Genomic DNA, 25852 nt, shown 5'->3' on the forward strand with positions numbered 1-25852 from the left:
AAAAGTAGCTGTAGATTACGCGGAGAAGTAACCTATAAAAAAAATCAAAATGGCGCCCCCATATGCTCGCTGTATAAAGTAGCTCTCTCTGTCGTGAATTGAGCGGACATAAAAATAGCCCAGAACGTGTAGTGAAAGCTCAGACGACGCAAGCTATACATAGATTGAGTTTGATAAGTGATTTTGCAAATGCTCAGAACAGTTTTTTTTTTTCCCTCTGAATGTCCCCACTGTGAAAAATCTAACGCTCCATATTAACCTAACACAACCATCTGCACATGATCTTGGAACGTGAGATACGCAAAGCAAAGGAGAAAGCTGGCTGCACTTTGCTCAGATGGAAGAAGCAGGGTTAATCAACAGCTTCTTTTTTGGACAACACTACTTGGCCAAGCCAGAATTAGAAATTCCTCTGTGACTCAAAAGGTACTTTATTACACTCCAAATCAGCCTTCTTGGGCTTCTGTAAACCACTGTAGGTGTGTAAATGGCTCTTCAAGTCTCACACAACTTGCACTGATGGTCCTATACTTGTTCTATACCCTGAAATATACTTAGTATCTATTCATTCATCACACAGTTGTTCTCAACTCTATAGACTTCTCTACATCATGTTTCCAACTTTTGATGTAATTCAACATGTATACTCACACACACACGCACACACACACTCGGATTTACCGCACTCACTGTATAGATAAACAGGTATTTTATGTACAATAGTCTGCAATTACTGTTGAAAGTAAGGAATTTGAAAGGTCTGCTGCTAAGAGATTGAAATGTCCTTTTTTAAAAGGAAAGTAATAGATTGACCAAACTGCTCAATGAGAAAAAGATTGTGAAGAGAAATGTTCATTTTAACAGTCTTGAAATAAATACTGTACATGCAAAATCTATTCTCACTGATTGAAATCATCATCTACAGTGGGTCTGAAACTGGGAGACTAGTTTTAACCTAGCTCTCTGGCGTGAGATGCCAGACAGAACAGTTGCCATGGAAATGGGAGAACAATCCAAGAAGTAATATTGTTTAACAATATAACGTTGACTGACTTATACTGACATTCAGAGAGAGAGAGAGAGAGAGAAGCAGGAGATATCGAAAAGTGGCACTGTCCACGGCATCATGCTATCCAGCAGAGTCGGATTTCTATGCATTGTCATATAATACATCAGCATTCATGACAGAGTACATTTTAATTCGTGTGGCAATGGTGCTGTGTGATTCAGTGAAATGTGTATCATGATGATGAACACGGCCATTGATGGTGCATGAACACACATAGCTTTCATGAACTCACATTTGGCCTGTTTTTGTCTGTTTCTTTGAGTACAAAATGGCAAACAAAGCGATAACAGTCCTTCTTCCTATTCATCATGGTAGAATTTTGAATTCATGTTTAAACTTTTTTCATTTTATGTGTTATTTTTTGTTGTTTTTCTTGCCACTACTTGACAATTCTTCCATCTCTACTGTCTTTCATTAGCTTTTGAACGCTCTACTCGGATTTCTCCTGAACACGAATACAGAACTTGTGGCACATATGAACAAACTGTGGGCAGTTCTTGTTTAAGCAAGGAAAAACACAACCTTCACAATCTTTCCAATTATATAAATCATATGGGCAAATATTTTTCTGGCAAGTTCTGAAATTATCTCAACAAAACAATAACAGAAAGAGTGGGAGACAGAGAGGAAGACAGACAGACAGACAGACAGATACATACATACATACATACATACATACATACAAAGACAGACAGACAGACAGACAGACAGAGAATAAGAGAGAAACAGATAGAGATAAGAGATTTAACCACCACTGTGAGTTTGAGAGATGCACTGCTCTCTAGCTGGCTTTGCAAGATCAGGTGGGAAATCAACAGTGAGTACGCTTGGCATCGAGATATCAAAATATCTATACACTTGCACGGGTACCAAGTACGAATATATACATAACAATGTCTCAATCAATGTCCATTGTGTGAAGGAATCGAAACCTCGTTTCAATGCGAAAAATAGTCTTGTGTATTACTGGTACACTTACTTACTTTAAGAACTGAGCACAAGAGAAACAGAATTCATCGAAATCCATCACTGACAGATATCGTAGTACATTATATCATGTTAGATAACTACCACATCACTTTCACCCCAGCACTAGTATGTAGAGTTGATATTGTTGAGCAGTAAATTTTAGGTTGGCAATTCTATCACAATGTCAAACGCATTACCTCAGTCTGCATCTAATCTAATGTTAACTGTCATTATGATGATACATATGCTAAACATGTTTTTTTTTTTTTCTCTCTTGACATTAATGCTCAAGATTTTACTAACAAGAGTAATGGTTACCCCATATGCATCAGGGAATGACTTTTTTTTCCATTGTTACTAAATAGATATATTTCAAAATCAATAAATCAGGAATATTGAACACTGCTGCTGCACGCTGGGGAGCAAAACCTCTCGGAATGACCAACTCCCTCCCACTCTAGGCTGGTCAGTCTGTGACCGGTAGCTGCTGTGAATAACAGGTGGGCGATCAGTTGCTGCTGAGCTCCCGCAGATCGCTCAGGAATCCCTCCGGCGTCAGGATATGAGTGGAACCTGGGGAAAGGAATATCGAGCAGTGCATCAAATCAAGGGCTCCATGCCAACTTCTTTCATCGGAGGGCTGACTATTAACCCGTTGAGGACGAGTCCAGAGCATATTCGGGGCAAGTGTCTATGGGAAATGCGTGTTGTAGCAAAGTTAAACCGTCCTCAACGGGTTAAAACATACATTTGCGAGTAATTTCCTGGAAAAAAAAAAAAGTTTTTCCCTATGTGTCCTTTGTGGGTAGGGCAAATTTCTGCAGATATAAACAAAAGTTTCTCTGTTGTTGTCTCTACACACAACTGTTACAGAATGTCAGAAATTAGCAACAGAGTTAAGCAAATACAAATGTCCAAAAAGTCCTTTAGTAAAAGCACACAAACTATACATACATACATATATACATACATACATAAATCATAAAATACCTGTGGTAAGAATAAGGAATACTGAAGTATATGAAGGCATCAATAATAGAGTGCCCTTTGCTTTTGGTGTTCTTAATTCCGCCTCCACTTTCAGTTGTTGAAACAATAAAATGACATATCTTTAACCTTTTACATAGCTACTTTGAGAGATATTTTCCTCTCAAAATTTAGGCCTTTTCCTTTTCATCCGAAATTCCATGCCCCTCACGCCCCTCCCCTTCCAAACCCCCCCCCCCCCCCCCCCCCCCGCCCCATACACACACACATACACACACACAGTTTGGCTCTTCTGGACTCACCAATGTAGACTTCCCACTTGTTGAACTGGGGGTCCTTGGACACCTCATACGCACACCGCATCTCAGAGTACGAAACTCCTCCCACAATGAAGACGATGAGGCGGGGCCCGGTCTTGTAGTCCAGTGGGCCACGGTCCTTGTGCCAGTTGCCATAGCGAGCACTGACATGGTGGAGATGGACAAAACATATTAGGGTTTCAGACAACACAGATATCTTTGTACTATCAATGCTACAAACCAGATTTCTACCACCTACTTTGAAAGGCAGTATTAGAGCACAAACAAGATTTTAAACAACTAGTTTGAAAAGCAGTTTAGCACAAATAAGAATACATATCAGATTTGATTGTCATTACTCATCAGTTGGGACGAAGGGAACTCTAGAATCCTGTCACATGTCAACAAAATTCATCCACTAAAGTCTTCTGTTGCAAAGTTTGGTGCACAGACTCTACGTGCGACACACCATAATTTTCTCAGATAAGGGAAGATGAAATGGCTTTGATCTTGCTTGAATCTACTTCTAAATCGTGTGATGATTTGCTTGATGTGGCCGCTAAGAGAGCAACTAGCATTTGAAGTCAAGCAACCACAGGGTCCCAAGGCTTCAAGTACTTTCCATAGGACTGAGGATGAAATGCCTTCATCGAGGGCACAACTGCTTCTGCTGGTAGACTTGAACCAGGGACCTCATTAATTAGAGTCCATGGTTTTAACCACTGTGCCATACCAGCTCCTTTGCACTTGAGTAAGATGACAAAAAGACTAGAATATGAGATTTTTGCACAGCTCACCTCTTGGGCCCAGAGCTTCCCATGCTCCCAGTGTTGTTCCTACCCGACAGAAATGGATAATCCCTGTCACTCAGCTTATTGGCGATGGCATCCTTCAAATATCAAAGATAAAGTAGAAATGGGAACATCCGCATCAATACAGAATGTGATTCTGGTATAAAACGTCAAACTACTCTTAACTTTTAACATCAACACTGACCTCAGATAAGATGAAAATCTGTAAGGTTAATGCTCGACACAAATCTATGTATCACGTATACGTTAAATTTACTTGAAAACATGCACAAATGCAGGCTGATACAGATGTCAATTATAATGAGCATTGACATTCTTGCTGGAGACTGCAAACCTATGACATGTGTACAGTTAATTGTGATTCAAAATAAAACTCAGCTAAAGGCATAAATAGTTGTGACCTCAGTCTAACCATAACTCTTCCATAATCTCTGTTTATCTTTCATCACAATACAGACATATCCAATGTGAAAGACCTAAAAAATCTCTATGGCAAAAATAATGCATATCTGAAGGTTTGGACTAGAAATACAGATTGAAGTAGAACTGCACGAGAGCAAATTATGCATTTGGAGTGCATAATGGTTATCACAGTGTATGAAAGAGTATGTGCACAATTTGTATACCGACCTATAGTAAATAAAGTGTAATTATGACATGCTTTTAACACCTTTACTGTTTAAGACAGGATTGCTCTTGCAAGAATCAAATGTAAAGTTAATGGTCACGAAATCAAAAAAGTCAGATGGTTCCAATTCAACCAATCACAAATCTTTATAAATACACTATTTACTGTAATAGCATGTACAGTAGTAGAGCAGATGATGTGAGACTGTACATACCTCCATGATATCCTTGATGACTGGAGTCCATCGTGACATCCGGTAGGTCTGCTCTGTGATGCGCTCCTTCCGCTGCATGGGCTTGGACTTGCGAGCCCTTTGCTGTGTGGAGACAAGGATTACAAACAAACATTAAAAATCTGAAACAATCACTGTCTTAACTAGGACACCATGCAAGCACTACCAGGTATCTTAGCGAAGGGCAACAGTAAAATCTTTTTTTCTTTTCTTTTAAAACAAGGAAGCTAATCAGCTTTCATGAAATCTGAACCGCATGGCATCCAATATACTTTCTTCTTAAATCTTTCATCTTCAAATGGTTCCTTTTCTTGTTTCCTGCCACTGGTCTGTACTTTGCATCTTTCACTTCATTGTGGTAAAATAAGTCGATAATCAAAAGTATCAAGTATCAAAAGTATTACATACATTAAAAATGTGCACACACACACACACACACACACACACACACACACACACACACACACACAAGAGATTAATGAAAAACTAGTAGCAATAGTGGTAGTAATAGTTAAACATCAGTGATGAAAATGATGATAAATAATTCCACACTGACAACTCTTTTAATCATAAAATTATTGATTTCAGATTAAGTGTAGAAGAAACACACAAATACATACCGTTTAATAAACAACAACAACAACAACAACAACAACAACAACAACAACAACAATGATCTCAGAGAAGTATTGTCACTAATTGGGCCATAAGTACATTGACACAGAATGAGACATGCTGTTAATGCAGAAGTTTGGTGGCAGAGCAAACCTCTGTACCTCCCTTCTGGGCACCACTCAAAGGGAAAATATAGGTTTATGTAGTCTTTTATGAAATGACTTCCTTGACTCACATTGTGGATGATCTGCACACCCAGTTGGGCCATGTTGTTGACAATGGGTCTGTCCGTGTCTGGAATGACTGCATGCTGGATCAGCTTGTTCAAGTTCTCCTCTGTAATGCCCAATTTCCCGTCTGTAGGGCAGAGAAAGAAGGAGAAAAAAAAAAAAATATAGGAAACAGCATGGTGGGAGAGGCTACTAAAAGTGGGAAAGAAACAACTTACAGGTCATGTCTATACAATTACCAGAAGAGCAACATCAAAGATATATTTCTTGAATAAAATCAACATTCTCTGAGAACCTGTTCAAGTGCTCTGATTTCTTGAATAACTTTTCCATGAATAACTGAGGAAAATGATAAGTTTTCATAATTTTCTTTAAAAAGTACACTGAACTTGTAGATTTGATGGAAGTGGGGAGTTTGTTCCATTCCTTTGTTGCTGTCAGAGTAAAAGCATGATCTCCAGGTCAACTATGAGTTCAGGGACAGGAAAGATGAAAGGGGTCAATATCAGAACATAGATTCCTTCTAAGATGAATATACAACATGATACAAATGTTGAGGTGTCTTGGTGTTAGGTCGTGAAAGGTTTTATAAACCACCAACAGATTCTGAACAAAAACATAATGCCTCTGGCACCTTCGGGTGTAGGCATAAATAAGAATATGAAAACAATCATTAAAACAACATCAAACACCTTCAGTGGTGAAATTCAAGCATCAAATGGTATCCATCCTCGCCCTACCACCTACCATTCTTGCTGATGATGTAGAGGAGGATGACACGCAGCTTGTCATAGGCGGAGATCTTGGCGTCGAGGAGGATGGGGACGATGTTGCGCATGTGGTCCTTGACTTTCTCACCCTCGTAGTCCATTCCCATGGCAAGGTCCTGCTCCACTCTGACTAGCTTGTCCACATTGTTCTTGTACTGGTTCATGCACTCCTCCGCCAGTTTCAGCTGGGTGGTGTACTGCCACAGAATCGTATAGAACATCACTCATTCAACATTTGTTCATTACTACAAAAATTTGGGTGTAGTTTGGGTGTAACTTCGGTGTACTTGTATGACTGCATTAAAAACACTTTTTTTAACATTGGTCACTACTAGTAGCTTAGGCGTAATATGGGTGTTACTTGGGTGTAATTGTAAGATTGTATTGAATATCACTTATTCAAGAGTTGTTCACTACTAGAAACTTACAAGTGTGTAACTTGCAAGTAGTTAAGGTGTAACTTGGGTGTAACTTGTTGGGTGTATGTGTATGATTGTGTAGAACATCACTTACTCATCGTATGTGTATGATTGTGTAGAACATCACTTACTCATCATTTGTTCACTACTAGTAAGTTGGGTGGTATACTGCTGCAAGATTGTATACAATATTATTTATTCAACGTTTCTTCACCAGTAGTAAGTCAAACATGACACACTCAGACACACTCACGGATGAATGATATACTTGATATTATCATCTAATTGACTAACTTGAGACTATTGTATTATGAGCTTGGTGGCGTACTGCCATAAAAATCGTATAACATACCACATATTTACCATTCCTTTACTACTACAAGTAATGTACAACCATGTCAAATGACAAAACTTACCTTTCTTAATTCTTTCTGGTACTGGGGCATCTTTTTGATCATCAGAGTCAGATCGCGAACGCTTGTCTGCAAAACAAGGAAAGAATTAATTGTGAATATCTAAACCTTGCATGTAAGAAAATATATCACACATGCATTTACCAGTGTCTGAAGTTCATCTTTGTGTCTCTTCTATCCTGTGATTTCAGATACTTCTGCAAAATTCGTCGCAGACAACTTTCACTTTAAAATGCCAGAATATGATCCTGACTGACACTCAAAAGAGTTTGTCTCATAAAACTTTGAAAAGCACGCTTAGCTGAAATCGACATTCAGGCTTTACAGAAGGCACTGTTACAATGTACAATTCAACACAGTAAAAATACATATCTACGAATGGTGCTATTACCATCCAACTTCCTCACGCAACATAGCAACAACAAAAGCCTTGTCTTTTCATGTATTGGGCACTTTGACAGGACTGCGGTAATCATTGTACTTTCACACACACAATCACACACACACACACACACAAAAATACTATCATAGCCAGTTAAGGCAATAACATAAATTCTGTCATACCTTTTCACCACCGGATCCCATCTTCTTTCCTTGAGCAAACTCCTTGAACTGCTGGGTCACAGTCCTAATAAATGATAAGGGAAAACAATCTCTCATTACATGTTTCCACAATGAATCCTCGTATTAGAGATTTTGACAGTTTTCAAACAGAAAATGGAACATTACAGTACTACATGTTTGTACAAGCTACTAATAGATGTATTATGTTCTTATGGAGGTCAGTAGAAGGCAGCGTGCATTTCACATTTGTTAAAATTAAGGATAGGAAGTAGACATTCAACATATCTCACAAAGGACTAGCACTCACAGTAAAGTTCCCTTTACTAGTTTACATTATCAAATCTAACCACACAAATTAGCAGACAACGCACTGGAAATATCAGGTAATGTGCCAGCCTATCATAGCCACTACCACACACATCTTACCCGAGTTATCTCACTTCACTTTGTGAAACTAATGAATATGAATCAGTACTACAGAAATAGTGAATATGTATAAGTACCAATGAAATCATGAACACATATATGAGTATCATGGAAATCAAGAATATGTGTGAGTACCAAGGAAATTATGCATATTTATGATACCAAGGAAATCACAAATTCATACATATTGTGCCACTACATGCGTGACGAACACCAACCACACCCTTGGATTACTCACTGTGACACCACGGCAATGTGCTGATGGCGTAGCTGCACCCACATCTCGTCATTTTCATCCAGCAGAACCTCACAGTCTGGAGCACTGCCTCCCTGCTGCTCATACCTATACACAGTGAGGAAAGGGGACGGAGATGAGGATGCAATGTCACATTACCGAGCACAGGTCAAAGGTCATGATTACAGCTGTACAACAGGCACAGTTATGTGCCTTACCATTCATTCATTCATTCCAAAACACCATTCAGAAATTGATCTTCCTTTAGTGAACATTGCGATGAAAGCATCAACTCTATTAAGAAATTTCTATTCACGATACTACTAGCATGTTACTCCTGCAACACCTCAACCAGTCCCAGTCTAGGCTAGGCTACTCAAACAAACTGTTCTCAGTAATAAACAATGTTTAATCAAAATAAAAAAGATCACTGCTCTGCATCCCTTCAGCTGTTTTTACCTGTAGACATCATTCTCTATTGGCAGCAGGTCATAGGCCATAGCCTGGTAGTACAAGTCGTGGAGGAGTGGGGAAACGGGGTCAAAGCCCCTGTCGATGACCAGGAGCTGTGATCGCCGCTTCTCCGGCCCCTCTCCCATGCTCGGGTCGTCGGCCTTGTAGGCATCCAGCTTGCTCTGTATGGTGTGGGCGATCTCGAGATTACGGTCAAACTCACTGACCATAAACCAGAATGATGAGAGACAGAAAAAGTGAATGTTGCATTGATTTAGAATGATACATTACTTTGAACACTTATCCTAAACTACACTCAACAAATCATAATAAGACACCATGATAATGACAATATCATACTGGGTACATTGATATTCATACAATAAGATAAACGATTTCAACGAAGTTTGCCACTACAACCAGTGATTACAGTGAGTCAGGACAAGATTATGACAACAAAAATGTGTTGACAAAAATGTATTATGACAAAGGATGAGATATCAGAAGTGAGCATAAATTTGTAAGCAAAAAAAAAAAAAAAAAAAAAAAAAATGTAGACCTGTAGAGGAGAACTGGTGATAACTTTGATCATCTTCTTACAAACAAGAGACCCGTGGGTCTAGCGCTCACTCGAGTATCGCAAGTTCACCTTTCACGCAGTCACTAATCTAAATTATTCACAGCTCTACTAAAATTTGACCAGGCATTCTCAAGTAGAAGATGAAAATGTACAATATGGGCCCAAATTTTTTTAAGATTCCTTAATTTGGGGGGATTGGGGTCGGCTGGGGCCCTCTGGGCGGGGCATGGTGCCCATTTTGATAAATTGAGATCCTGACGCCCTAGGGATGCTACCTGCCAAGTTTGACGAAAATCCATCATGAGGTTTTCAGGAAGAAGATGAAAATGTACAATTCAGGCCCCCATTTGGACCTTCCCAACACCCCCCCCCCCCCCTGCCCCCAAGAGGGGCACCCCTGGATTTGCTATGAACAAACTTGAAACTACAGTCATTAATGTACTCACTCATAGTATTATCTTAGCTCTATAACTTCTGATTCTAGAGAAGATTTTTAAAGATTCCTTCATTTTGGGGGGTTTGGGGCCCCCCTGGGGCCCCTGGGTGGGGCATGGTGCCCATTTTAACAAATTGAGATCCTAACCCCCTAGGGATGCTAACTGCCAAGTTTGGTGAAAACTGGTCATGGGGTTCTCAAGAAGAAGATGAAAATGTATAATTTAGGCCCCATTAGGACCCCTCCCCACCCCCTCCCCTGGGTCCCAAGGGGTGCACCCCTGATTCTGCCATGAACAAACTTGAAACTACAGTCATCAATGTACTAACTCATAGTATTAACTTAGCTCTATTACTTCTGGTTCTAGAGAAGAAGATTTTTACAGATTCCTTAATTTTGGGGGGTTTGGGCCCCCCTGGGGGCCCCCTGGGTGGGGCATGGTGCCCATTTTAACAAATTGAGATCCTAACCCCATAGGGATGCTACCTGCCAAGTTTGGTGAAAATTGGTCATGGGGTTCTCAAGAAGATGATGAAAATGTATAATTTAGGCCTCATTAGGACCCCTCCCCACCCCCCTCCCCTGGGTCCCAAGGGGGACACCCCTGATTCTGCCATGAACAAACTTGAAACTACAGTCATCAATGTACTAACTCATAGTATTAACTTAGCTCTATTACTTCTGGTTCTAGAGAAGAAGATTTTTACAGATTCCTTAATTTTGGGGGGTTTGGGCCCCCCTGGGGGCCCCCTGGGTGGGGCATGGTGCCCATTTTAACAAATTGAGATCCTAACCCCATAGGGATGCTACCTGCCAAGTTTGGTGAAAATTGGTCATGGGGTTCTCAAGAAGATGATGAAAATGTATAATTTAGGCCTCATTAGGACCCCTCCCCACCCCCCTCCCCTGGGTCCCAAGGGGGACACCCCTGATTCTGCCATGAACAAACTTGAAACTACAGTCATCAATGTACTAACTCATAGTATTAACTTAGCTCTATTACTTCTGGTTCTAGAGAAGAAGATTTTTACAGATTCCTTAATTTTGGGGGGTTTGGGCCCCCCTGGGGGCCCCCTGGGTGGGGCATGGTGCCCATTTTAACAATTGAGTTCCTAACTCCCTAGGGATGCTACCTGCCAAGTTTGATGAAAATCGGTCTTGGGGTTTTCAAGAAGAAGATGAAAATGTAAAAAGTTTACGCACGACGGACGCCGGACGACGCACGGCGGACGCCGGACGAAGGGCGATCGCAATAGCTCACTTGAGCCTTTGGCTCAGGTGAGCTAAAAAAAACAACCCCAAAACCCAAATCCCCAGATTATTTCCTGTTAATAGAGACCGAAACAAGTAGTTTCGTATCACTGAAACTGCATGAAGTTTTGTCTGTAGTGTGACCGAGTGCTAACACTTCTGGCTGTCTTCGGGAAGTAAACTACGTGCAGTTTCGGGTAGTGTGACCGCGACTATAGAATATTGCATTCAAGTGGATGCAATCAAAAAGTTTTTCATACCTTCTGTAGCGGATAGCCGGGTATTCGCCCAGGGTGGCACAAAGAGTAGCAATCTGCTCTGCCATGCGCTCTATCATGGCACTGCGGGCGGCTGCACGGCTCGGGCTATAGAAGATGTTGAAGCTGTCGGGGGAATCTAGTGAGAACACCTGGAGAAGCACGCACAAAGAGGAAAAATCCACCAAATCCTAATGATGCCAGCTAGTTTCCTTGGTGACAAAGAAGAGTAGAGTGAAGGGGGTATGTTGAACGTGACTAGTATGTGACGATCCAATCATGCCCTAGTTGTAGTATTGAATTCGCATGCAGATTGTCAGCTGCATGTGATTCACTCTCAAGTGATGGATACTGCTACGGTCCAATTCAATTACTGATATCGTGTTATCACCAAATATCTTATGCATGTGTCTCCATTTTACAGGAAAAGTCAACATTTTATGCAGTAATGTGGGAACCATGTTTTACCTTTACAAGCGAATAATACAATCTTGCTTTCCCCTTTACAAACAGAACATGCCAACAATCTGACACTGTAAAGTGTACATTTGCAGTGGAACTCCTTGACAGGTGTTGTGTCTTCCAGTTTCTAAGCTTTGAGTTTCGTACCAAACAAATGTCAGAAAAACTGAGAATCTACAGTCACTATGAAATAAATGATGTTGTCCTCTTTCTTGTTCAATAAAGAGCCTGACTCAAGTTAGAATATTTGCTGAAATCGACAACATCCTAACGCCTTCATGTTTTCCTTTCTTGGGACCACTGGTCTTTGCAAATCAGGATTACCAGCTTTATTTGGGCAGAACTGATGAGATGACAACACACACAATGACGCTTGTTCATTACCTGTGACTCGTAGGGCAGAAACGCAATGTTGATTTCCTTGAGTGTCTTCAGGTAACGAGCCGCAGGGCTCTTACACAATTTCCCAAACAGGTCCGCTTTGCAGGCTGTTGGATGAGCAAACAGAAATACACTATATATTAAAAGAGAACAGATATTTAAAAGTGTATATTGCATTGTCAGTTTGCTAGGTTAAACTGGCTTTCAACCTGGGAAGACGAGGCATAAAAACGGCAATACTAGTACAACTATCACTATATCCAGTGATAATCACAATATTGATGATTATGGTGATATTGAAGTTGTTATAAAATTTACAACAATAATACTCCTTACTACTTCTATTGCTGCTGCTGTTGCTGCTACTACTACTACTACTACTACTATTATTACTATTACTATCACTTCTATTACTACTACTACTACTCCTACTACAACTACTACAACTAATACTACTACCACTACTACCACTACTACCACTACTACTACTACTACTACTACTACTACTACTACTACTACTACTACTACTACTACCACCACCACCACCACCACCACCACCACCACCACCACTACTACTACTACTACTACTACTACTACTACTACTACTACTACTACTACTACTACTACCAGCTCTTACTCTCAGTGAAGAAGACATGAGCACACTTGTACTGGAGCATGTTGATGTCTCGGAAGTCTGTCATCAGCTGTGTCACATTCTGTGAAGGGGAAAAAAATATTTATGGTTAATGATATAGATGCTCCACATGGATATTTCATATCCAGTCATACATAAAAGGTCTTGATACTGACCTTACACTGGATAGACATTTGTTGTTGTTTTTTTCAGTTCTATGACAATGAAGTTGCAATTCTGATGCACAATGGAAAATGCAAGTGCAGATTTCTTTCTTCAGCAGATGAAAATAAAAGCACATGACTGATGCATGTACAGTTCATACCAACTTTTCCTCAGCTGGAATCAATGATATCGCCACTGCATTCCCTATTCTACAACAGGAAGCAATGTATCATTGGGGCACCAGACCCAGCTGTTTTGGACTTTATGCAGTAAAACTTGAGTTGTCACAGATGTAGCTTCTTATGGCTTTAAATATTTCTATTTTCCCCTTTTGACCCATCGCACATTTTTGCATTCCCTTTCTTGTATACACCTGACTTTGAAGTTTTACATGGCTAGTACTGTCATATATAAATGATAATCTATCTAAAACCCACACAGTACTCTAACTCAGTGGTCTGGTTGTTAACATGAAGCAATTTAGTGACTGATGATTATGAACTGAAATAACACATGCAGAATATAATTTACCAACAAATTCAAATTTGTGGTTGGTTGGGAATTTTTCTCAGTCACCTGGTAATGAGCAACAAAGTATCCAAAAGACCGGTTTCTTGTGGGCACATAGCAAAACTCAGAATCATGGCTGTTTGCAAGTCAGCAGGGCATCACATGCAATACTTCTCCCTAATGTCTGAACGGACATTCAGGTCAGAGCCTCATACATGTATTTTATAGTGCCATTCATTTTACTGTCCCCACAGTGAGTTTCAGATGCTCTGGAAAAACAAGCAAGCAGACAAGCACATGGGCCTTGTAGCACTGTGATGGAAGCCCTCAGCAAGCCTGTTATACATGATATTCATCACAAAGCTGTGTATAAAGTCTGAATACATTTAAACTTACAAAGTACATATCCCTGCAATACCTACTTGTTCTATTCTACTTGTTAATAGACCATTTCTGTAATGTATCAAAATTGATGATATCTCTTTTCCCACACACCCTAGTAATGAATCATATTAATCACCTTCTCCCTCCAATTAAGTTTCTAAGGCCGGAATTCACTTACTAGCAATTAGCATTCATCAGTTGTTGCTAACACAAAATTGTGAACAAAGCATGCACAGAATTTTGGATGCATTACAGAAATGGTCTATTTGGCAACCACCACCACTGACCTTGTCATTTGGCTGGATGATGTACAGAGCTTCCATTCCTTTCAGGGGCTCCCGCTTCTTGTTGATATCCTCAACAACTGACAAAGAAATAATAAAAAACACACCCTAATTAGAAAATGAGGTCCTCCTGACACTTGTTTCTTTCCTAATAAAGAATTCACGTCACCACAGCGATCATGACTCTGCTTGTAACTCTCAGACAGGCATCAGTGTCTAAAGATAGTGTATGCAGATAACAGTTGGAGAAAATCGGTGATCAATCATGGTCAAGTCTCTGGAATGTTAAAGCAGCCCCATTTTCACCTATACTTGAGTCTGGAGCATCGTACTATGTGCAACTGGGCACATCATAAAATTCCATATTTGTTATTATTGGTTCTTTTTTAAAGATAATCTACATAAATTTGCAATAATCCATTCACGGCTGTTCTGTCCCAAGTATCACACTTGTCAGCACACAACAATAGATATTTACATGGACCTATTAATACATGCTTACATGTATAATACATTGTAAGTTTCATGAAAATATATTCTGGCATTGCATCAATTGATATGTGGAAAATATTGAAATTTTTGCATTAGACCTTGACCTGTGACCTTTGACCTTAAGCATGTGAGCCCAAAAGTTGATAGGCACAGCTTCATCTACTCATACATACATATGCCAAGTTTCATTTGGATACCTCAAATGGTTATTAACTCTTTATGTGCCACGTTCGCACATCCGACTCAGTCGACGGCGTGCCAACTTCGCATATTCTGCTCAACAAACAAAGCCGCCAAGACCGATCGATAAACCGCTAATTACTGGTAATCCCGCGGCACAATGAAAGCGTCTCTCGTGCTTTTGTTCCTCTCATATACGGCTTGCATTCTATGTGGTGATCGACTATCAAGCGATGTTCCCAACTAGATTTTCTCGTACATTCTAAGTTTCTGTCACGGTTTTATGTGCACAAGTCATGCCTTTACAGTAATGTAGCAACTGGTCATTCAAAGAAAAATTGAAAATAGATTCGTCATACAATAATCGAAACAAAGCTTGGCATTCCTCTTTAACTTTGCCTATGATTATGCCCATCCTAACAGATTTTGTAGAAGTTATACAAATTGGAAAAACAGAATTCCTTCTCAAAGCATGACTACCTTCGTGTCTCAGAATAACGTGGCACACAGGGGGTTCCCCCCATGGCACATGAAGAGTTAAGCCACAAAATTGGATACTTCAAACGGTTATTCAGTTATGTCATCCACAAAATCAAATACGGACGGATGAACGGACAGATGGACAGACAGATGAATAGGTGGCCAACTCGAAAAAACATGCTGTCTCTGGTGAAACTTTGTGGTGGAGGCATAAAAAGAAAGCAGTGAGCAGATAGGGCGAGAGAGAGACAGACAGACAGAGAGACAGACAAAAAGAGAGTGAGAGCGAGAGAGAAAACACAAATTCTGTGGCATGCCTGTCACCATTGTCAATGAAAATGTAACTTTCACTTGATACAACTTTAAATTCATGTCATGAAAGAAGCCTCTGGCCACAATCAAACAATCTTGGAAGGCCTCCAGCAAGCGGATTAGTTCCAGAGAGGGCGGCAGTCAGACAGTATTGAAATTAAATGGCAGTTAACGTTGATAAGATAAAGCAGCTTGTGCATGAACACAATCCATTCTGGCAGCCAGATCAATAGAAATATCCATATAATAATTTTCTCTCCATCATTCATTTCCTCCCAAAACAATCCTCTTCTGAAGAGCATCATGCACATTCTGCTCTACACTGGCTTAAATCTATCCCCCTCCCCTCCCCTCCCATCCACTCCTTCCTCCAACCCCCCCCCCCCTTTTGCCACATTGTTATCATGTATACCACTCTATGAAAGGACAAGTTCACCTTCATAAACATAAGGATTGAGAGAATGTAGCAATATTAGTAGAACACATCACTGAAAGTTTGAGGAAAATCGGACAATCCGTTCAAAAGTTATGAATTTTTGAAGTTTTTGTGCAGTAATCGCTGGATGAGAAGACTACTGCAGTGTGTGAATAACTTAGATGTCAAATGCGTACAACAATATAAGGACAAGAGACCCGCGGGTCTAGCGCTCACCTGAGTATCGCAAGTTCACCTTTCACGCAGTCACTAATCTAAATTATTCACAGCTTTACTAAAATTTGACCAGGCATTCTCAAGCAGAACATGAAAATGTACAATAAGGGCCAAAATTTTTAAAGATTCCTTAATTTGGGGGCATTGGGGCCCCCTGGGGCCCACTGGGTGGGGCATGGTGCCCACTTTGATAAATTGAGATCCTGACCCCCTAGGGATGCTACCTGCCAAGTTTGACGAAAATCCATCATGAGGTTTTCAGGAAGAAGATGAAAATGTACAATTCAGGCCCCCATTTGGACCTTCCCAACCCCCCCCCCTGCCCCCAAGAGGGGCACCCCTGGATCTGCTATGAACAAACTTGAAACTACAGTCATTAATGTACTCACTCATAGTATTATCTTAGCTTATCTTAGAGAAGATTTTTAAAGATTCCTTCATTTTTTTTTTTTTTGGGGGGGGGGGGGTTGGGCCCCCTGGGGCCCACTGGGTGGGGCATGGTGCCCACTTTGATAAATTGAGATCCTGACCCCCTAGGGATGCTACCTGCCAAGTTTGACGAAAATCCATCATGAGGTTTTCAGGAAGAAGATGAAAATGTACAATTCAGGCCCCCATTTGGACCTTCCCAACCCCCCCCCCCCCTGCCCCCAAGAGGGGTACCCCTGGATCTGCCATGAACAAACTTGAAACTACAGTCATTAATGTACTCACTCATAGTATTATCTTAGCTTATCTTAGAGAAGATTTTTAAAGATTCCTTCATTTTTTTTTTTTTTTTTTTTTGGGGGGGGGGGGGTTTGGGCCCCCCTGGGTGGGGCATGGTGCCCATTTTAACAAAATGAGATCCTAACCCCCTAGGGATGCTACCTGCCAAGTTTGGTGAAAATGGGTAATGGGGTTCTCAAGAAGAAGATGAAAATGTACAATTTAGGCCCCATTAGGACCCCTCCCCACCCCCCTCCCCTGGGTCCCAAGGGGGGCACCCCTGATTCTGCCATGAACAAACTTGAAACTATAGTCATCAATGTACGAACTCATAGAATTAACTTAGCTCTATCACTTCTGGTTCTAGAGAAGAAGATTTTTACAGATTCCTTAATTTTGGGGGGTTTGGGCCCCCTTGGGGGCCCCCTGGGTGGGGCATGGTGCCCATTTTAACAAATTGAGTTCCTAACCCCCTAGGGATGCCACCTGCCAAGTTTGATGAAAATCGGTCTTGGGGTTTTCAAGAAGAAGATGAAAATGTAAAAAGTTTACGCACGACGCACGACGGACGCCGGACGAAGGGCGATCGCAATAGCTCACTTGAGCCTTTGGCTCAGGTGAGCTAAAAATATAACTAGAGAATTTCACAAAATTTCATCTTTTGAAAAAAGTACACATTCCCCCAACTCGTTACCGACAAATGTTATGGGCAATATTATTCCCCCTGCCTTTAGAAAGAGGCAAGTCAAGTGCTCTTTTATTATGCGAAAAAAGTGAAAATATGTTGAATTTTCTTTACATTTTCTTTATACTGTTGTACGCATTTGACTCACAAGCTGTAGTAGTCTCCTCATCCAGCGGTTCCAACGCAAAAATTTTAAAAATTCATAACTTTTGCATCGATTGTCCAATTTTCCTCAAACTTTCACTGATGTGTTCTACTAATATTGTTGCATTCTCTCAATCCTTATGTTTATGAAGGTGAACTTGTCCTTGAAGTACCGTGGTATTCGCGATCACCATACCAATGAACCATGATACAATGTATCACTGCAAACTGTTTATGCCTACAAAGTCGCTGTGAACTCTGTACATTCATGTTTTTCACACAAAGAGCGGGAAGAAAAATGTGTATCACAAGATCACAAAACACATATTTTGAACAACACATGCATCTAAGTGCATACAATTTGAATTGGTTACTCTATGGGACACGGTTAATTCCAAAACAAGCCACATTTTCATTAACTATGTACATGACAATCACTTAAAACTTGTGTACACAAATCCTAATTGACATTCCATCCCCTGTTCTGTTTGACTAGCAAAGCTCTTAGTCAGCTCTCTGTTGTCCTGTATCCTAGCAACAAGGATATACATCCATGTTCTCTGGCCTCCCAGTACATAAATGCACTTGCTTTCTTAAATATCAGCAGGGCTGCCACAATGACCATCAAATTCAGGGAAAGTCCAAAGAGTCCAGGTCAAACTTGCATGTTTATACAAGTACTTGTATCTCAATGAGAGGGGGGATATTCACAAATCAGAGAAATTCTTCTATTGTCAGCTGAAAACCAGATGAGAGTTTTGTATCACGTTACAGAGCTTGATCTCCTCTACATTATGCTGTCAATTTTAAATCATTTTCATTTTTGGTGAAATGTTAAAGTTAGACATTTAGAATCTCAAGAGTGAACTATCTTACCAAATATTTGGAACAATGCTTATAAAATCTACCCACTTTTGATTAAATATAAACTTTTTATTGCATGAAAACTGATTGCTTCTGTTTTTATTTGCGCTCGAATTTTAGAACACAATAGTGCTCTTCTGGTTTTCAGCTGATGCTATTGTCTAACATGAAGAGATAGTTAGTCTTCAGGAAGCCCCCTGCTAAATGAAGGTAACATAATCACCATTCATGTGACCAGTAGTAATAAGTGAATTTATTTAACACATTGGTTTCATAATACTCTTTGTTTCTGAGTTGGTTTTGGAACACCTGAAGGAGACACATGCCACTTTTCTTTGATGAATTTGAGAAAAGTATTGCATGATTATCTGGAGCTGCAGCTAAGTTTAACAAAACAAAAAAACAAACAAACCAGCAAATACATAAACACTCACAAAAACAAACTACATAGGAGCATTTGTGAACGATTCCAGCATAGTAAAATGCACTGACAATCCCATCACTCTTTCAAAGCCAAGGATATTTCACTTACTTGTGATTCCCTCATCTGCAAGGTCATGCATGCGGATACAGGCGGAGATCATCCGCATGCTGAGTTGGTCCAAGACGAGTATCTTTCAAGATATGGATTCATAACAAAGGGATGGATTGCTTTAACCTTGTCACTATCATTGCACACATGGTTGATGAGTGCTGCATCAATTACTTTTGAGATAATGGTCCTCTGAGGCTTAAAGTGTACCAATACCCAGTCCCTGGAAATAAAGTTTGTGTACAGCTAAAATACTGTATACAAAAAAACAGCAATAATTCACCTGTGATAGCTCCTGAAAGTATACACATTTCAATAAATTAGATCATATCTCTATATCTGGCACTCATTCTTCGTGCGTTTAAGTTTTGCTCTGATCTAGATATAGGCATGTACACATTGTGCATTTTTATGAATAATATAAAGATTCCATATCGATCTGTCAGCTGATCACACACACACATTGTGTATCACTATCATTCAAGACATATTTGGAGAAAAATATTGATAGCACGATCATTCGAATGAAAGAATTGGATTATCAACTAATCTACTTCAAGTCATTTTTATTTTGGTATACTCTTTAAAATTTACATTTAAACCCGAATAAAAAAAGATTAGAGTGACAAAAAATTACAGTATTTTGCAGATGTCATTTCTCAAGTATATTCTTCAAATAAAGTAAACATAATACTCCTGGGCAGGGTATTGGTACACTTACAATCCATGGAGAGGAAACTAAATGGAAACATTTGCAAGACGAATCTGAAGGGACAGTGGGTGATTTGTGACTCTTGGAGCAAACAGGAAATTAGATAAAATATGACCATTTCAGTGTCAGTAAATAACTAAACATGGCATGCACCGGCATTTTTTTTGGTAATGGTATGCAAATGTCACCCATGGGAACAAATTTTCAATATGTGCAATTCCAATTTCCCACTATGCTTAGTTAATTTGAACATGGTATTTCAATTGCTCTTCAAGGACCAAACTTGAAATGGGGCATTTGGTGGATAAGAGTATAAACACAATCGACGACAGGAGTTGATTCAACACAAATAAGAATAAAAATCCCTTTTCAATTGTGATGGGGGTGTAATTGAGATATGTGGAGATCCATGGTTTGTGGTTTTCATGTAACACAAAAATTGTCAAAATGATCACAACAGTTATTTTGAAATCCACATACAATTTTATAATGGCACTTACTTCTATCAGAAGTTTGTTGCAACTTCTGTAATCCTTTTTCTTTCCACATTTTTTTTTCTTTTTTTTATCAAAGACGTTAGTCACTGACTATCAGGTTTGATTTCTGAGTTATAATTTACTACCTTACTCCAAACATGTTGTTGTAGTTGCTATTGTTTTTTTCTAAAGGAGGTGCATATGCTACGTCTGGTTTAGCAAGATCAAACCTGCCTTTAATAGATATTGCTTTCTCCATGAGAAAAGGAGCACCTGTCACTTCTGTGTAATCGCCAATGATAGTATAATGCGAGATTGTTGCAATTGCAGCAGTCAATTAGAAGGTATTTGTGCATACTTTAGTGCCACTTTCATATCATAGATCAGCTTTATAAATGATGTAATGACAGAAAGTGCAATATCTCACCAGAGACAATTTTCAGTTTCATATAGGGCATATTATCTAAACCTTTAGGGAACAACAACTTACATTTTGGCATTTTCGCTTCTTCAGTGGAGTGATGACATCAGTCATAATACCTGTGTGAATCGATGTAAAAGAGTAAGTTCAAAAAGAGCTGCATGCACAAATCTTCTATTGTACATTGTATACTAAAACAGCATAAAAACAGGAGCATCAGATAGAAGTAAATTGTAGTTGGTATAGCAAATTAAAAGACAAGTTCCCCTTATGCAACAATATGATTACAGCACACGAGTGAAAGTTTGAGGAAAATTGGACATTCCATTTGTAAGTTATGTACGCAGTATTTCTGAAGTTTCGGGACTGCCACTGCTGGATAAGATTACAAGAAGACTACTACAATGTACAGCTTGTGATGTCACTTGCATACATTGATATAAAGAAAATACAAAGAAAATTCAACATATTTTTACTTTTCTTGCTTAGTAAAAGCACACTTGACTTGCCTCTATCAGATGGCAGGGGGAATAATACATGTATGTCAGTAAAAGTCTAGGGAATGTGTACTCTTTCAAAAAAAAAAAAAATTATGTGATATTCTCTTTATATTTTCCTCATATTGTTCTACACATGAAACATACCCTACAGTAGATTTCTTATTTGTGATCTAGCAGTGATTACACAGAAATTCATAACCTTTGAGTGGATTGTCCGATTTTTCTCAAACTCACACTGATGTGTTCTACTGAATGCTTCATCCACTCAATCCACACATGTATATGAAGGGGAACTTGCCCTTTAATGGTAGTGATTCCATTTACTAGTACATCATTATTACCCCACAGAACATTGACAGTACCGTTATGAATATATTCATACATAGTATGTGCATCCATGTGGTTATTACTCAATCATCATAGCACATGAAAACAAGTCCAAGCTGCATGGTTCTCACATGTCAAACTTTATATTACAACCAGGGTACATGTAATATGTAAGAATGCAGAGTCACATGAGCTGACTGCAGATATCACTACAAATGTGGCACAGTGACAGGAATGAACATTTATACTGTGACATGAATGACCAGAATCAAGCTGAAAGACTGCAAAAGGAATCTTCTGAGAATCTGCTCAAAGCATTTCCTTTGCTCCACTGAACCAGGAGGTACAGTACTGGGAAATGTATTATCCCACATATTGTGTATCAGCTATAGCTCAGGAGAAGTGACCACAGGAGAGAAGATTCCTTTCATCCTAACTTTATAAAGTACTCAATGTCTGTTCGGTGGATTTACAAACAATTATCTTTTTCGAGAGCTCCTACACTGTATTCACAGAAACTTGCTAAATTCTTAGAGTGTACAGCTGTACATAACATGCAGTACCAGTACATGTACATGTGTTCTGTATCCTCTTAGCCCTTACTGCATCATGCTTTGTTCTATAATTGGCATGTCTGCTTGAGCACCTTCTTCACAGATTGGCAAGGATGGCTGGACACTAGATTCCAAGGCATAGAAATTACCTAATCCACTGACTCCCTATTGTGTCACCTGAACCATTACATGGGACTGAGGCACACTGTTACGTCTGAGTGGGCTGGCTTACTTAGATAAGAGTCAGGTCAAGTTCACAGGAATAAGCCACTTCATAGTTACAATTGTAGCAAGGGTCTGCAAAGACCTCTGAACCACAAAGCATGGATTACTGGTAATCTTTGAATTGGAAGAGCAGTTGAAAAAAAAAAAGCAGACAGGGGTAATTTATGCACTTACTATTTACTATACTAAGTGCTGCATGAATGGCTTTTGTTAATATGGTTGAAAAGACTACACATTTACCTGTACATTCTGATGCATGGAACTTTACGAGTGCTACAACCCCATACAATACAATGTACATGTATGTACACTTCTGTAGTTCAACATAAATATTAGCACAAGCCATCGCGAAGACCTATATGGCTTTTTCATATACCTCAGTTACATGTCAGTTTCAAGAGAAAGTACATGCTCAGATAGTAAAGTTACTGTGAACTAGCTTGTTAATGCTGTCAGCTTAAGTGCCTGGGGACATGAAGGGTTAAAACTTGAGTCTTAAAACATTCTCAAGTGCATATCTGCATCTACATTCCCCATGAGCATTATGTCTACGCTTAAAATCAATTCATGCTTCATACATTACACGTGTAAATTCTTAAGTATGTAAGCATGATCACTTTGTGATGCTGGGCTTCTTGCTCAGGCCAACAAATTCTGAAACTGTTGAAAATTTCATTATGGCAAGATCTGATGTTTTAAGATGGCTATGCCAAACACTCTGGCAGGGTAAATTAGAGAGTACATACACTAGTGGAAAACATTGAGACACTGTGTGCAGTAAAGCATCTAATTTCACAAAATAGTGTTCCTCCTTGGCTATAGGTCTAGGAAGTAAAAAAAAAAAAAAAAGGCATAATGGTGGGCAATCGCATAGAGAGTCCTCTCACGTTGCTGTTGATAAGATTAAGACACAGTATTTTAAGACATTCTAAATTTGTGCCACTACGTTGTATTCCCAAGGCTAGAGATCAGTATGGCACTACAATACTTCAGACAAAATAGGGCATTCACACATGAATGTCATACTATGTTTTGAAGGGTTTCTAATTCAGCTGTACAATATGTAATTGCTGCTACACTGTACATTTGTTTGGTGTCAAGTGTGTTATGCTGATACTGGTAATGAGTTCTAGCAGACGGTGTAACCAATTCCTATAAAACCTCTAGAGGTTTTTGAAGTATTAGTACAAGGCAGGCCTAAAACATGGTACCGGTACTCTAAATGCTATCACCTTCATCAACATTTCAAATGTTTTCATCATAGACATGATCAAGAAGGAAAATTAAAAAAACAGACTCAGAAACAAAATCTGACAAAATCAGGATGTTTACAATATTTCATTTGCCAACTTGAACACATGCTTCTGCACATTTTTTTTTTTTTTTTTTTTTTTAATACCATAGCCAGGATAAACACAGATACCTTGATACCTTGATGTAGTAATCCCTTTAAGCAGCTTGTACATGAAGCTATACTGGGATGAACTCGAAAGATGATGCTAATTTCATTTCAATTTTATTCCAAGACAAGAATTGTATCATCATTGTCATGCTGGCAGTTGTTTAAACACAAAGAACATCACTCTGCATTAAACAAATTGTGAATGTCATTGTTCAAGGGCCATACAGTTGACTGTACACTTTTATACAGCTAGTAAACTTTTGTACTCTTTCAGGTATATTATACATTTAAAATCAAGAACTCCAGTTCAGTTTCAATTTCCAGTGCCATGAAAAACTGAATACCATACTCCTCATAGAGATTTGATATATCCATGACCATGTTTCAACCTGGCAATGGATCACATTCCACGCTATTCGTGAAAAAAAAAATGGCTATTAAATAATTATAATAATAATTCATAATAATAATAATAAAATAAAAATCTTTCAAGCCCATTCTATGTGCATGTGTGGCGAAACATTGCACTGACTGTATTTAGACCACAGATGGTTTCCATTAGCCAATCACGAGCCCAGTGGTTATTGATTGGATGTGAAACAGCCCTTGATCCATTATTGATTGGGCAACAGTGGCAGCATGCAGCAATAAATTTTATCCATAAAAATGCATGCGACTGTCGTGTCAACCTCAAAGTTTTTCTTTCCTATAGATAGAAACAATATAGTGCAATTTGCTGAGTTTGCATTTTCAATGTACTCAACTAGACGTCTACCATGTCTAGCAGCAAAGTGGTTCTACAAACTAGAATCTAATCAACTTTATGCAGAGGCAGCAGAGAGTGAGAATGAACACAATCACACAACCTCACCAGGCCAGGGCAGGCGAGTGCTGTTACCAAATTTATTCAAAGAGTAAATTAGATTCTACAATAACCCATTACAAGTCTTCACTTTAAAATTTAGACTTTCAAGATCCTAGTTTCTAAAATGTAAAATATAACTACATTTCCTAGCTACTGAACGACTACAAATACCGTCTCTAAATTTTCCTAGAAGTATTTCCGGAGGAGGGAGGCGTGTATGATTTTATGGTAGAGGCCTAGGTGCATCATCATCCGCAGATTCCCTACACACAGAAGGTATAGCACAGTGCCACACAGCACAGGCATACGTACATTACTATGTGAGGATGCACAAACCGTGTATTGTACGTGAGGCATTAGGGCAGACTTGACAAGATAACTGTGTTTTGCTGCATTACGACTACATCAAAACACACCAAAGTAAACAGCTAGCACTCAGCTCATCATGTATACACATGATGATATATATGGCTTGAAGAATAAGGATATATACAATAACTTACGTTTGCCAACCAACGCCTTCAACGCCATTTTGCTTGTCGCTGTGATTATTATTTACCCTGTGTCAGAGCGCACGGGGGCTCGAATATGTCACTACCCAAAGGAGTACGCATCTGTGCAGCGCGATATAATCTTTCCTCCAGTCCCCATGTATGCACGTACATTGTTACTCCACCTTATACACACACTTCGCCATAATGACTTATTGATGACATGAGCTCACGCGTACGTGTGCGTCAAAACCAGGGTTCGCTCCGGACACCCTGCATAACAGATACAGTAAACGAATGTATTGAGTACTTTGAGATCAAGAGTGCTGGTAAAGCTGCTCATCCCGAATGTTGTCTCAAACACA

The 25852-nt window shown here is 39.4% G+C and overlaps 2 protein-coding genes across 2 annotated transcripts in view; one reads left to right on the plus strand and one right to left on the minus strand.

Moving 5' to 3' along the window:
* LOC140240476 (ficolin-1-like) overlaps positions 1-25852 on the plus strand; it is a 69037-nt gene that overhangs the window by 20012 nt on the left and 23173 nt on the right. The gene's annotated exons all lie outside the window — the stretch shown is intronic.
* LOC140241291 (syntaxin-binding protein 1-like) lies at positions 1835-25549 on the minus strand. The gene is made up of 17 exons (XM_072321042.1): positions 25500-25549; positions 21193-21242; positions 19515-19596; positions 14469-14545; positions 13126-13204; positions 12492-12595; positions 11649-11797; positions 9128-9343; positions 8672-8776; positions 8008-8071; positions 7447-7512; positions 6589-6808; positions 5847-5968; positions 4979-5080; positions 4122-4213; positions 3328-3488; positions 1835-2611 (listed from the first exon to the last, which is right to left on the minus strand). The coding sequence occupies exons 1-17, from the start codon at positions 25525-25527 to the stop codon at positions 2547-2549; spliced, it is 1782 nt and encodes a 593-aa protein (XP_072177143.1). The 5' UTR covers positions 25528-25549; the 3' UTR covers positions 1835-2546.

The sequence above is a fragment of the Diadema setosum genome, chromosome 17 (genome assembly GCF_964275005.1).
Source record: "Diadema setosum chromosome 17, eeDiaSeto1, whole genome shotgun sequence".
NCBI classification, from domain to species: Eukaryota; Metazoa; Echinodermata; class Echinoidea; order Diadematoida; family Diadematidae; genus Diadema; species Diadema setosum.